This window comes from Ambystoma mexicanum, chromosome 5q (assembly GCF_040938575.1).
Source record: "Ambystoma mexicanum isolate Mex_15411 chromosome 5q, UKY_AmexF1_1, whole genome shotgun sequence".
Classification (NCBI taxonomy): domain Eukaryota; kingdom Metazoa; phylum Chordata; class Amphibia; order Caudata; family Ambystomatidae; genus Ambystoma; species Ambystoma mexicanum.
The window spans coordinates 822,237,261-822,252,905 of record NC_090933.1 but is presented as its reverse complement, the minus strand read 5'-3'; the positions used below and the strand labels follow the sequence as shown (position 1 = coordinate 822,252,905).

At 44.1% G+C, this 15,645-nt stretch overlaps 1 protein-coding gene across 2 annotated transcripts in view; it reads left to right on the top strand.

The window, feature by feature from the left end:
- The window catches only part of CNGB3 (cyclic nucleotide gated channel subunit beta 3), a 1,205,394-nt gene that overhangs the window by 281,802 nt on the left and 907,947 nt on the right, over nucleotides 1–15,645 (top strand). For both annotated transcript variants that reach the window (XM_069621307.1, XM_069621308.1), the window contains exon 6: nucleotides 13,044–13,265. In XM_069621307.1, the coding sequence (XP_069477408.1) occupies nucleotides 13,044–13,265 (222 nt within the window). The remainder of the gene's footprint in view (nucleotides 1–13,043; nucleotides 13,266–15,645) is intronic.

Here is a 15,645-nt window from a genome sequence, read left to right as displayed (position 1 = left end):
CCAGTGTATCAACAAATATCATTAAAGGTTCTGTATGGCACAACAAGATTACTCCCTTGTGCCAAAATAGCTTAAGTAACTGACCAATGTTTACAGTCCCACCATGAACTTTAAATTCCCAAATAAAGAAACAATCAAGAGAAAATGCTAGAAAGGCAAGACCCAGGATTCTCTAGCCCCAATGTTATGGAATAGCTTGCCCTTTGAATTAAAACTCTAACAGGATCACATTAAGCCCAGGGAAGTACTGAAAACTGTTGTATTCTTTTAAGGGTTGTTAGAATAAATTATGTCTATAAAATGCGTTCTGTACTTACCAATTTACTATTGAGGTTCACCAATCAACTGTTGGGTGAGTGGTGGTGATACTGTCGGTACCTGAAGAGCAATACCTTTGTACAGCTGTGAAAGATGTTTCTAACTGTCCCCACTGCTTCCCAGCTTTCCCTCTCCTGCCTGCACCATCCCCTGCAGTACCCCTGTGCCACACCCTCCTCCCCATAATTAAATTAATAAAATGGAGCTCTGCAAGTGCTCCAATACCAGCAGTAGCAGGACGTGCAGTACCAACACCGTGAGAGTTTGGGGTATCATGAAAGGACAAATTAACATTACCAATAACGTAATTAGAACATTTTCTGCAAAAATAGAAGTTTTATACCTGGCTGGGAGATTTGGTGTAATAAACACTTATATTCTTGAAAAATAAGTCACCACCACTTAAAGACCTAATACATCTGGCTTTGTGTGTTGCCTTTGTGTAGTGAAAGCTGTCCAAAGGGTCATTTAGCATAAAGGTCAAAAGATGTTCTTCAAGCTGTACCAAGATGGCAACAAGTCTTTTTCAAGGTCAGTCATAATGCAAGCTTAATTGTTAATGATCATTTAATGCAGCTTAGGATTTGTATAGTGTTATAGAAGTTGTAACGAAACCTAAAGAAGACTAAAGACCATGGGCCTCATTACAAAAATTGCAGTATGGGTTAACGGGTGCCGCTAATGGAGGCGGACCCGTTAAACCCATTCCGCAAGATTACGAGGTTCCCTCGCAGGACCCGATGTGGATGTCCGGTCGTAATCGGCCCATTGTTAGCTCCCGCACCATTCCCATTGAGCCCAATGGGGGCTCAAATGGGAATGGGCAAGGTCCGGGCCCGGGTTCCCAGTAGGAGGAATTACCGGGCCCTCCAAACTCGGAATGGCCCAGTAATTCCCCATTCAGGGAACCCGGAACCAATTTTGGAGGCAGCCATGGCGCCAATAGCACCATGGCTACCTCCAAAGTCGTAATGAGGCCTTAGAGTGAATGAAACCAGTCTTAACCACAGAATTATCTGATCAGACAGGTCGACCGAGAATATTCTCAACTGCATCACAATAATGTATTTTATTTAGTTAAGACTACAATCAGTAGGTTTTAAATATTTGGCAGCATGATTGTCATGTCAAAAACAAGACTGAAACAGTTGACTGAAGTGTATTTGGTGGATTAAATAGAGTTATCCTTAAAAAATCACATGTGGTCATAGGAAAGGGACATATTTGACACAAAGCTACATAGGTCATGCAAAGAAAAATTCAGAAGTTGCCTATATAAAATGTATTAATGTGTGGTTTGAGAAAGTACCCTTTAAAAACCTTAAGGCATCCTATGGCTCTGTGCCCTAGTTTAATGCCTGTTGCTGCATGAACCCAACCAAAGATTCAACCAATAAGCTCCAGTACAGAAATGAGAACCAGGAGGAGAGCTCCTAATCGATTAGACTAGCTGCAAAGGGACATTACCAAGGAGATTACCAGAGACTGAGCATTTGCTGTGGACAGACCTAACAAGGTTGTGAGAAACACTTTTCTGTAAAATGCTTTTTTTCTTTGGTATACTGGGCTCAAAGCCCCACAGTTGCATGTCGTTTTACTGACAGGAACTCCTTCGAAGTAATTTACTTTGATCGACTTCTGCCAAACAAAACTCATCAAATTCTTTGTTTTTATTTGGGGGATTCCCCCCAAGCCTCCCTTTCCCTATACAAGACCCCTACCCCAAGCCCCTGCCCAACCCTTTTAATCCTGTACTCCCACCCCCTATATAATTAGTTTAGTTTTTCGGTGGAATTCCTTTGAAGTAAATTACTTAGAAGGAATTCCTGTCGGCAAAACAACAGGACACGTACCTCCACATTTGGTTTTGTTATGTTAAGTCACCACAAAGGACAAAGACTCAACCCTTACAAGCACTGAAAGAACTTTACTTTAAATCCTTTTGAACCTTCCCAAGGGATCCTCATCCTTACTTCAATGTATGACCATCCTGACCACATTTGGGTTACATTATGCACATCTTTGACCCTGAGGGAATTGTTTTAGTGAGTTTTTATAACTCTAATACATTCCTGTTGGGCATTCGTTTGCCACATCGGCACTATGTCTGATCATTGCATGTTTCATGAAACATGGTGTCAGAAGTAGGATTGACAGAGGAAACAGTCTTTCAGTCCATCTGTCGGTCAGTCCGTCCATCCGTCCATCCATCCTTCTACTACACCAGACAACTCCAAGAAATTGTAAAACTACTCTAACACACTGAATGGTATACGAATACACAGTACTCACAGCCTATGATGAATTTTAACTTATAATGCTTTTGAAGGGTTAAACTGGGTTTCCATCAAAATTACATTGTCTATACACATGCACGCCTCCCACCTCCCATATCACTTGAGCCAGATTGGTGCACAATCATATGCAGAAGCAGTGAACATTGCTTAGAAACTGTGATTTTAAAACACACAATTTAGACAGAGTAAACCTATTTACAGCACAGTTCACACTTAAAAGGATCCCACAATGCTTAACTGGACAATTCCAAACCCCATAGAAACGTTGCTTACTGAATAATACAAATGAAAACTACACTTCTAATATACAAAATAACACAATAAAATGAATAACTACTACAATTACAAGTTTTCTGTTTCCATAGAATTAACTAAATACATGCATAGTCCAGAAGGCGTCGGTCTGACACCCTACATTTAAGCAAAAGTGGGCTATCTCATCCTCAAGGGAGGAAGGGTGGAGGACTGGAACATTTCTCCATTATGGGAATAGGGAGAATGGAACAAAACAAAAGTAACCTTTTCTAACTGTCATAACTGAACATTCTGGTAATCAGTATCCGAGGGATGGGTAGAACAGCAAAGCAAGTGCACTGGAAAATTCCAGCTCATTGAAAAGAATACAATCTATTGAGCAGAATGAGGGCCATAGAAGATAATGGCTGTCCATTGGAATCAAGGTAATTTAAAAGCACATAAATGTTTTCCATTCAGTCCAAATCAGTTTAAAAGCTCTACAGTACATAGTCTCTCATTAATGTTTGTTCTAGGATCCACCTGTAGGGGCAGGCATTACCTATCTAAAAGGGGCATGGTGCAAATGGGGGAGTGCCCAGAAATCTCCCTTTTCAGGGACTAGGACTCACAGACCACTGCCCTGGGCACCAGGTGCCATTCTTAATATCAGCCTCTAGTTGGAGATGTAAGACCCTCCCCTTTACTATTGAATCCATGGTCTCTTGGCGTGGGGTCCTTGGTTCTTCACAAGGCACTGGCCCTGGTGGAACCTATCTGATGGACTGGCTTAGCATAGGGATGTTCCACAGGGAAAAGGGTAAGGGAGAAGCACAAGGTAGCATGGCAAAGATTGTGAAACACAAGAAATGGGGAGTTAACAAGGTACACGGGGGTCCTCATAACTAGGCCTTATTACTGTTGTTTTTTTTCTCTAGAGGACCTCTGAGGAGCTTCAGGTTCAACAGGTAGAATTTCACAAGGAGTACTTGACTCCAAAGGGTGGCCAACTGGCTGGGCAGGCACCGTAGATGGAGATACCACATGTTTTGACTGTTGCTCAAATGCATCCTCCACAGGCAGAATCACACCATCTGGTTTAGGGATCATGATAGCAAGGAGAATGGCTTCAACACATGCCCAGGTGCCTAAACAGGAACATCCAATGTTGGAGTGACAGGTGGCAAAGATGGAGAATCAGATACCTGATCCTGTGGCTGGGGAGACACTGGGCAACCTCAGGTTAGGAATTCAAAGATGGTGGTAAGTTAGGTGCAGGGGTCTATGACCAGGGTTGCACAGACTGAGGAGTTGCAAGAGGACAGAAGATGTGATTGGAAGGCAAAGTTACCTATTCCAGGATCAATGAAGGGGGTAGAGGGAACAGATCATTTTCCAGTTAGACACTAGTCATCAAATGTGAGGAGTAAACAGGATTGGGTGAAGACCACGAGAACTAGGAGTAGCCATCCAACATGTCTTCCATATCCTCACTTTCCTCCTCCAGAGCTGGGAAATCCTCCCAGAATGTGGATTGTGTGCCACTGGGCAGAACATTTTGATACCTCACCTTGGCATCATACCTGCTCTTGTTCCTTTCAGCATTCAGGTCTGTGGAAGCTCTGGCAAGTTCATGGATCTTCTCCAGTTGTTTTTGGAGCTGTTGGCTGTAGCTCAAGCAGTTGTCTGAACCCAGTACCAGGAGGGATTTCCCTGAGGAACAGGTCCACCCTGATGAGGCAGGATCCTTATGCAATGCTATGTTATACTAAGATTGGTATGCTATGCTAAATTATGCAGGATTGTTATGCTATACTATGCTATGCTATGTATACTACATTAGACTCTCTCATACATTTAGGCCTCTGCCTCCCTCTGCCTCCCTCTGCACACAGCACCCGGACATGCTCAAACCCCTCCTGGGGCAGATTGCATGGCAGACTTTCTCTTCCACTTATTTTCTACAAGTATAGCATTAGCACCATATATGGGAGATAACAGAAGGGTTTCTACAAATGCTGCCTTTCCCTAATAAAACACAATCTCCCTGCAAGGCTATGTCACAAGGTCACAAGTGAGATGTCGGTTGTTCTTGCCAAATGTCTGCAATGTTGTGCCAAGTAACAACCCCCATTGTGAAAGTGATATAATATATTAGTGAATGTGTATGATGTGCTACATAACCTGCACTCTAGGGGTGATCCCAAGAGAGCTGCATGTGCCGACTGCCTGGACACATGTCCTGCTGTGTGTCCTATTGATCAGCTGATCAATCTGTATGCTGTGTATTTGCTATCTAATACAAGAAGCTTGGTTTACCACCAGTCTGTATTTGATCTCCTTATTTGCTGCAAACTAAGGCTGATTCCAAGGTGGCCCTTGGGAAGGTGCCCGATCTCGGCCACCACAGAATGGTGCTGTAATCTCTGGCATAACTGTGCAGGAGTTTTGCTGTGGGCTGCCCTCGACCACGATCGCGTAGCCAAATATCACAAGGTCCTCACCATCGGAGGTCGCTTGACAGCAAAGTTGATAAATCTGCAATGTGGTTCGAGAGGTCTGCAGAGAATCTCCAGCACAGCGCACAGCCGTGTACCTATTCCCCTGACTGATCAGTAAATACAACCTTCCGCTTATGTTCTGTCACTTTGTTTTTCTCGGCACTGCACTTTATTTTGCCTAAAAGTTTATTTGCCATGTCGTGTATTCGCTCTCTCTCTCCCTTCACCTCCTGGGGGGGGGGGTTATTTGTCTGTAGCTGAGTAGATAGATGTGCCGCATTTATTTTCAGCTCTGCTGGTCGCATTCATTGTGTCTGTCTACGGTCTGTCTGTTTTGCTCCTATGCACTGTTTGCTGGCTTCAGTGCATAGCTCAAATTGAGTCCCCACGAATTAGCGCTGCATGCTATCCTGTGCATATGTTTTTTTTTATTTTGCCATTTTCTGAGAGATCTTTAGGATTGCGAGTCATTGTACAGTTATTTTGGCAGTCAAGTAAACAAACAGATAGGTGTCCCATATTGCATCAGAGCAGGCCCCTGAAGTCGCAGAGGCACTGACAGCCCATGACCCCCTCTTCGCTGATCAGAGCAGCTCCATGCAGATGCAGAAAAGCACTGCCAGGCTGCTACAGCTCACATTGAAGCCAATGTTTTCGCAAAATGTTCGCACCAGACATAAAACAATGATAAAGACAAGCTCTGAACTACAGAATGCAGTCTGTGTGTAGTTCTATTTTGAAGGGCCTTTCTTGCAAACACCTTGTCTATTGAGTACATGTCATTGCTGTCTGTTTGTCATGTTTTGATTAAATCTGCTTCTGTTTCTATGACTGTTAAGTGTTGTATCGCTTGTTGCAATGGATGTTGTGATTCTCAATCGGTCAGGTTAGGTTTAACAGTTTGGGTTAATGTTCGTTTTGCTTCTCATACTGGTTGAAGAGGAAATTTAGATCCTCTTTGAGTTCTCTTGTGATTAAGATGTAGGGCCACTGAGCGATATCACGGTCTATTTCTGGTTTTCAAACTATTGAGACATGCTTCTGTCTCCAGGTTGAGTGAGTCTCAGAGTCACTGTGCCTCTGGTTAATGTGTGCCACCACATAGACAAGGTTTGTGACTAAGGGGTCCAGGTGTGTTGTTGCATGACACCATGATCGGACACAGGTTCAGATGCATTTGCCCCTGGTTGTCTATTAAGAGTATTTTCTGAGCGGGATGTTGCTGGAAGATTGTTGTGCATTCCTGTGGGCTGCTGTTTCTCTGGTCACAGCTGACAGGGTTGTCTTGTGTTTTTTTCTGCAATGCCATGTAATGTTTTACTTTCTCTATGCTGTGGCTTGCCTTTGCCACTCAATCAGAGGATCACTGTTATATGCCATTACCACACATATCCTTGGCCTACACCAGACATCTTTAAATTGCTGCATGCAAACCTGCCGTGTTTTTGGGATTTCCATATTCTCTTAGGATTACTTGCATTGTGATTCTTTTGATGAATTGATATGTGTTTAATTTTTTTCATTTATTGTGGGCTTGGTCAAGATTTGTGCTAATTCACTAGCACCCTGTCCATGCCACAGACACGTTGGGGCAGAGACATACCTACATGCATTGCTTCCATGCTCGGGGATGGCCTTGATTGGCAAGAAAAAAGTTCCTGCATAACTACATTTTTGTGATTGGCCCTCCTTCATTGCTTTAAGTACCACAACACTCAGAGCCTTACAGTTAAGTGGCAAATATTGTTGCTGAGGCAGCTCTGTGGCAGTTCCTCTTGTTCATCTAGTGTCTTACTTTGTCTTTATATTCAGCAAACTCTATGCTCCTGTCTCCCCTTCTGTACCACCTCTCCAGTTTGTCTTTACACTGTCACCACCACCGATAAATACCAATGGCGGGGAGGTTGTTTCCACCACCCCTCTTGATCTGCAGTACCTGCGGGCCTACCTCCCTTTGTGTCCCCCCACTGGTTTGATTTCTAGACTTAGAAATGGGGTGTGAGCTTTCCACAACAACGCTTAAACCTGCAGTAGGGACTAATGGCTTCTTCATGTTTTAACGTATGGGGCATTCACCTGCAAATATTTGAAAGAGTGGAACTTTATGACTCAGCTTTAAAGGGAATTTCAGTGGCCTCTAGAGGGCTCCTTTCATGTGGATCACCTTGTTGTCTTGCACGAGGCTTTGGAACAAAGACACTCTAAGGTGTCTGATGGTCATTGGTCAGCTTGTTTCACCTGGTACAAAGTATCTATAGACAGATTGCATGACAGTCAGACTAGATCACTTAAGAAATCTTAGGCTAGGTTAGAAAGAATAAGAGCAATACACAGCAATACACGCATCCCTCGAAGGCCGGCCGGACGACCAAACAGTAAACACACTCGCAAAACCGGCTTCTACCCAAGTGTTGCTGCAGACATCATTAAAGATTCCCTCTCAGAAGCACCTACAGCACCACCTGTGGACCTGTAAGATGAACTAACACCATTCTCGCCTCTCCTGAGGGCCCACACACCACCTACAATGCACCAGGGGGACCCACTTCACCCTACCCCACAGCTAGTTGACATGCCGAACCAGCCACATATCCTCCCCTTGCCCTGCGTCCATTTCAACCACCAGTGGCCTCTACCTACACACCACGCTGGACTCACCTCAATCAACATCCACTTCCCTGTCTACCCACCAGTGCTACAGGCGCATGTCTGGGTCAATCTGCGAAAAATACATGGATGACTTACAGGCACTGTCCAACTCTTACGCTTTGAACTCCAGGTTAGGACATCTTCCCAGGTGAGATATTGAAGGAAAATGATGATGGAGGTGACTGTGGCAAGTGAGTGCCCAGGAGAGAACGTAGAGCACAGTGAGATCGAGCACGTGGCTGGAAGGGGCGTGTAGCAAGGATGAGTCAGATGACTGCTGGTGAGCAGTGCCTGGTGGTGTGTGTGGTGTAGAAGCAGCAGCAGAGGGGGCAGGCACAGATGGTGAAGTGATCCTGTGTGGAAGAAGCAGAGCAGAGGAGGCAGAGAGGTTGGAGCACGCCTGCGGCACAGAACCAGCACAGCGAGCCAGGCCGCTGAAAAGAGGTTACCACAGAGAGAAGAAGACACAAGGTGGAGGCGGCCACAACGGGAAAGAGTGCAGGCACCTGAAGCCAGCGCTTCTCTGCGAGAGCCCCAGGCGCATATAAGGGCATTAGGTGCCTGTGAACGGAGAACCCCAGTGGGCTAATAGAAAACAGCTCGGGGGCACAAACAGTGAAACAGTAAGTGCAGTAGTAGCAGCCATTAATGGTGTGAGAACAGAGGTCTGACAGTCTTCTCACCTGAAGGGACGAAGTGGAGGCACCGCTCTCTGGAGGCGGCTTAAATGCAAGAGCTGATACTCCATATGCAGTGGGCAACCTAAAGCCGGTGGCGGGAAGACATAGCCTGGGTGTGAAGGGCAGCTGCTGGGCATGCACATTGGAGGTGCCAGAAGGTGGTGGTGAAAGAAACAGACACAGGGCTGAGAGAGAAAGGGGTCTGGAGGTGCAGCAACTCATGAGAGTGGGCTGAGTTGCCGGTCACGAGAGACTAAATTCCCCTCGAGATGCCCTAGGCATTGGAGGAAAATGGTGACCAGGAGCTATATCTTTAGGGTTGGGCCGGCATGAGCATAAGGCTGAAGTGAGCTGAGGGTTACATCTCCACGCATCTGTGGTATAGCCTCCCATTAGACCATCGGAGCAGGAGGACAAAGCGAGGTGTGTGAGGGAATGCTAGAAACGGAGACAGCCTATTTTACAGGACCTGCTCAAAAGGGAAAAAGAATACAGCTTGGAAGATATTTGGCACCAGGCGAGGTGAATCTGAGTGCCGGCAACAGCCCTGAGGGGGAGGAGATTACAAGTGCAAAGCTAGGACAGAGCTAGAGTTCTGAGGGAGAGAAGAGGAGGCAAAGACAGAGGAACGTGGATTTGTTTCTGTACGCAGCAAGAAGGGAGGGAAAACAGTGAAGAAGATGGAGTGTGCAAAGCAGGACTTGGGGTCTGCAGCAACTTTTATGCAAGGGAAGATGGAGTCATCGAAACTAGATTTGATTCTACATCAATTCAAGAAACTCAATGCAGCCATCGCAGGTATGGACGCTAGAGTAAGAGACACGCACACAGAGGGTCTGGCAGTAAAGACGACATGAGCAGCATGGGGAACAGAGGTGGAGGAGTTAGTGGGGTGAGTGGAAGAGGAGGCAGACATGATGTACGCATTGCAGGTTCAACTCAAAGAAGTGAAAGCGGCATGCAATTAGTTGGAGAGAAGCAGGCGGTGCAATGTACGGTTATTTGGGTCATCCATCTCCGAGCTAAGCAGGCATGATATGTGGTATTAGTGGCTAGAGAGGCATTTTGGTGCAGACAGGCTAGTCATTTGTCAGTTTGGCAGGACTTTTAACTTTTAACCTGGCACCTCTGATAAAGCACTCCTGCTAAGCGTAATTACCTTTTTATTTTGACAGACTCGACTAGGACTGGGTAATTATTATTTGATGTTCGTAGCTTGCTCCCATCTTTAGATTTAGGATTAGATCAATTAAAAATACCAGTAGTTGTAACAGGCTCTACTACTACAGCAGTAATGAACACAGCTTGAGGACTTTGAGACCTTTCACAGGTCCAAGATCCACAGCCCATACTATCCTGCTTAGTCACTCAGTAAGAAATAAGAAAAAGAAAGCAAACAAACAACAGGCAAACCAAGAAACTCTTTCATGAGCAATCCATAGTCCCTTCTGCTCTTCTATTGTCTACTCAATGCTTCTAATGACTGTAAAGACATACACGCTTATTTAACCAAATCCACTGGAAGACATGAAGCCAAACTATGACAAACAACAAGGAAATGCATTCGCCCACAAAAACAGTGAATTGACATTGGTCAGAGGATGAAACATACATGCTAGACGCCCAGGAGCTCTTATTTCAACAAACACACTCGGACCAACTGACACATGCACAACAGAGATGTACTACTTGTAACCAGATCATGTGTCTCAAAATCCTTTCAAGCCTCTATTCTGTCCTTTAACCATACTTTTGCTGATCATAAGATCTGTACGACTTATAAGGTGATGCAAATTGAATGCCTATCCCCCTCATGGTCCCACCCGCCTCTTATTTGAACACTTACTTTACATTTTCCAGTGTATTAGCCCTGTAAGAGGTATTAGAACTAACGATTGATTACAGTGGTCCACCCTTTTCTCACGCTAACCTTTTTGCTAACCTAGAAAAGCAGTAAATTGCTCTCACCCGGATTGCCTCCTACCTCACTGATTCTTCCGCCTCTAAATCCTACATAATTGGCACATCTGATTCTACTATTCCCAAGGATTTGTCCTGGGCCCACTGCTCGTCATGCTATGTACATTCTCCCTCTGTAAACTAATCCCTTCTTCTGGGTTCTACTTCCATCTCTTACTGGCTGACATCTGAATCATCTTACAACCCCCTTCACTGCCTACCTATTCCAGAAGATCTGCAATGCCTTTCTATCATCCATCGTTGGACTCCTAGTTGCTGCCTTTTATAGTACTCCTCTAAGATCAATGGTTACAATCACTGGGACATCAGAGCCATTACTATCCCCCTTCCCAATTCGACTTTTTCTCTGACTGACTCACACCACCACCCCAAAAGCTTGCAATCTTGGACTTCTATTTTACAGTGATTTTAACCACCATCACTTCATCACTGCCACCACTAAACTTGAGCAGAAACCACCTTGTCATCACCTAAACCTCTACAGCAACATCTCCAACCTGGTCCTCATTCACATCGATTACTGGTCATGCATCCTCCTTGGCCTTCCTCACTACTCCTGTGATCCCTTAGTCAAAATCTACAACTTCACCACCAGCACAATACAGACTGGATATCACTATAAACATACTAACTTTTCCTTCTCATCTTCAGATCCATTCATGTGCCCCCCATCTTGCTATCACCATTTCCCGCAACACTCATCCTTGCACCCTTCACTCTAGCACCTATCTCTGTCACTTGTTCCTCTGGGCAGTCCCTCACTCCTGTCAGCCTCCTCTGCATATCCTTTCCTCTCACATCAATAAAACCACCAACATTCAATGCTTCAAATCAGCATTCAAGCTCCTCTCTTACACCTTAAAGTTGTACCAACCCTCTTCATCAATATCACTCCCCTGAACCTGCCATCCCTACCAACAATTCCCTTATGGTCAACAACTTGTAACTATCCCTCCCCTGCCGCCTGAGTATAATGACATCACCAGTGGCATCAGTAACAGGTTTCCCAACAAGAGCATTGATAAGGTGACACACCACATCAAGCCACATCTAAAAGTATCAGGTTTGTTGTGATAAGCCTGGGAAACTAATATACCCAGTAATGATTTGCTATATATAATACAGGACGAAGCTAAACACCAAGGTAATACTGGCTGGGGTCGTAGAGTTAAAGTAGCGGTATCGCACTCTCACTGTGGCCCACGCCACACTGATTGAGAAACAACATCACTGTTTGATGTCAGTAAACTCAAGTTGGGAGATGTATGCCTACAAGATCAATTCTCTAAATATCTACACCGAAACTAGATTATTAAATGAGCACTTAGAAATATATTACCTGGCATGCCATCCTTTCCTCATTATGTGTGATTCCTTCCATCTTTGTAACTGACATAAGACATCCAACCCGTAAACCAGGGGTGTCCAAAGCCGAGAGTCGCAAACACACTAGACTTTCAGGGTAACCTCTAAATTCAGATTTACTGCATTCAATGTATTTTGTGTGACTATCCGGAACGCATGGACTAGATTTGGCTCTTGAGGACTGGACTTGGAAACCCCCTGCAGTTGAGCAATTTTTGAGAGCAGACTATAGGCCTGTGCCTGGTAAAGTATTTTTATGTTTAGAGGGGTGGTATTCTGGTAATTCATGGCACTGCCTTTGGGAGTGGAGCTTGACAGAGGATCGAGCACTGACCAGGGAGTTGAAGTCCATCTGTCGATCATAGTGTTGTGTCCTTTTACTTTGTAAATTGATCTAGAAGAATTGCATTGCTTTAATAAGAGAAATGAAAACGTTAAACCTGAGGTTTTGAATCATGTTCTTATGTGTTGTATTGCACAATGTATTTTTGTATTGAAAAATAATAATTAACCAATACTACCTTTCTACATCTCTTTGAAGACTTAAGTGAATGGTCTGCTTAGACTTTTCTGGCATATTTAAATGGAACTAAACATCGCAATGACTTTTGCTCTGGTTGCTTTGTCATCAATGCAAGACGTTTTTGTTTTCTTTCAAATGTTCCTCTTTCTTTTCACTTTCTTATTATTCCATTCAACGTTCAGCTATTTTTTTTTTTTAAATGGTATCCTTGGACATTGCATTTTCTTGCAACAATTGCAAAACAATCACTGCATACAATGCAAATAATAAACAGATGCCAAACCTCAGCGACGGTTGTTCAAATAAATATGTCATGGATATGAATAAATAATTCTGCACTAGGGTTAACTTGTTTCATAAATAATAGCGACCATGTTTGTCTATCGTGAGCGTCTCAATAGCCAATAGCGATCCTTCAGGTGAGGGGGAATTGCTATATTTCTGGGTGGAAGTGTAACATCATCTTCCTGTGCTCTTTTAACATTCCCTACCTCAGCTCCAGTCAAAAGGAAGCCGTTGGCCCACCGCAAATCTGTGTCCCAGGCTCCAAAGCAGGAGAAACCAGAGGAAAGGAAAGAAGAGGTAACGGTCAAGGAGGCAGAGGCCCCACCCGAAGAGGACCACTATTGTGACATGCTGTGCTGCAAGTTCAAGAAACGCATGTTTGGTGAATACCTGAAGGAAGTGAAAGTTCCAGAGTCCATTGATGCATACAGAGGTAAATCAGGATGGTGCAAAGAAGCATTGTTTAGATCAAGGTACATCTTCATGAGACATCCTCATTGTAAAGGAGAGCAGCCAATGTTAAATATGTATCTTGCTTGTCCAGGGAGCTTAAGATACATCTTAAAACATTTGCACATACAAATATGTTTGCCATCTAATCGTTCAAGAAGTTAACTGAAGGTGCCTGATTTACAAAGGCATGTTTCAATGGTAAAACCCCAATCAAAAACTCTGTGTAAATTAGTCCCAACCTGTAAATGAACGTGCTGCTCTGCAATGCACTGGTTCAAATCATCAAGGAAGATTGGCTCAGCCTTCCATCGTGAGGGGACGGATACTGATGAGAGAAAACGACCTCCGTAGGCTTCATAACGAGTATTGTGTATTTGTATTTAGAAAGAACTCTTGGTAGATCCCTGTGGAAGGCGTTGCCATGAGTATTGCAACTAGTATACATAAAGTCCAACATTAATTGGCTTTTGAGATGAAGGGGAATGCTAGAGAAAGTGGATCAGTGGTCACCCAAGTGAAATGGGTAGCATATGGTGGAATGCAAGAGAAAAGAGTTGCCGAATTAGGAATAACAGGAATTGTAGGGAGGAAAGCACTATTGACCATGCACAGGTCTTGGAAAAAACAACACGTATCTTTGCCAGACTCGCAAATTGGGCCTACATGAACAGCTTGTTTGGAAAATAATGCCCTGTTGTAATAAGGAGTCGATGACCGCCTTCATGGCCTCTTTTTTAGCATGGGGAACAGATATGTTAAGGGTAATGCAGACATGGTTCAGCAGATAAATCTTGCTCTACTTCATTAGCATGAGAAGACAAGTTGTGGAGGGACACAAGTGAGAAGGTCAGGAAAGTAACTAAAGCCAACAGAGCTGAGGGCAGATGATGGGTGTGCAAAAGAAAATAACAATATGAGTGACGATTAGCATTATGCATCTGAACCTATTTCAACCCACACACACACGGCGCTCAGATGCCTAGTTTGATGTTGTCAAGCCAGCTAAGAACAGATTCAGGTAAAGTCTTTAGATCCAGCCCCAGGGTCCGCTTTATGGACTGTAGAGACTGATCAGCCACTCATTTGCACCTTTGTCTATAAAGACGTATCCTTTTAAGTGACACTATTGCAATTGTTTTCCTTTCCACTCTGTTACAGTTTCCATGTACATTCTGCATTTTCCTATGCTCTTTTCCGAAGGAGGGGTTTTTTGTTATTATTCTCTAATACAGATATACTGCATTGGTGTGTTTAATCAAAGTCTATATATTTGTATAGAACCTTGATTTGACATTCCTTATTTTGGATTGTTGTACTATTGCTGTTTGGGTGGCTGTTATCACATTCACACCTCTCTTAAGAGCAAAGCCTGCCATCGTACCAGGTCATTACGAAAAGCAAAGGATGAATATATCTTCACTGTTCCTGTTTCACCCTTATAAATGGAACCACTGCTTTGTTGCAGAAGTGTGAGCACTGAGTAGGGAGTTTTGCCACTACTCATCCTTGTACTCCTGTGCACAGAACTCATTTTGCCACACATAGGGCCTCATTACACGGATGGCTGTGAACCATGGCGCTATTAGCGCCATGGTTCATGCGGTAAAATACCAGCACCGCTTTGGTGGAAAGGGGAATTACCGCCCCATTCCAAGGTTGGCAGGGCGGTAATTCCCCCTTCCACCATTGCCCTTCCCCATTCCCATTTTTGCCCCATAGGGCTCTATGGGAATGGGGAAGGTGCTAATTACGGTACTGCAAATTGCGGTAGCGTAATTAGATCCACTGGTCCCTTTGCGGGTTGGTTTTTAACGCCTGCAAAAAGCAGGCGTTAAATTCCCCAACCCAAAAAGGGACCTCGTAGTAAGGCGGTAAGGATTTACCGTTACCGGTAAAATACCGGTACCGGTAAACCCTTACCGCCTACCGTGTAATGAAGCCCATAGTGTCGGTCAAAGTAATCAGATTCCGTTTTAGCCTGTTTGCATCGGTACATTTCATTCCAGTACATGTTGTGTGGTAAATATTTTGAATAACATTTAATAGTGTCTGCCTCCTGTCTTTGAGAGCAGTAGTGTCTGTGTGTTAAACTGATCAGTCAACTTCTAACATCAGATGTCACATTTTAAAAAGGATGATCCAGTCATGTGAAGATTAGACAAGACGTGACAGGTTGCATTGAAGTAAGGTTTATTCTCTCTGCAATGGCATCTCTAGTTCAAACCTTTTTAAGTACAGGTATGACAAGGGACACCCAGCAGACACCTCAATGTAACGTTTTTGGAGCTCCTGCATTTCATTAGCAAAGATGGAGTTATTTGAGATGTCTGGAGTGTGGGAAATAGGGGAAGAGGAACAGG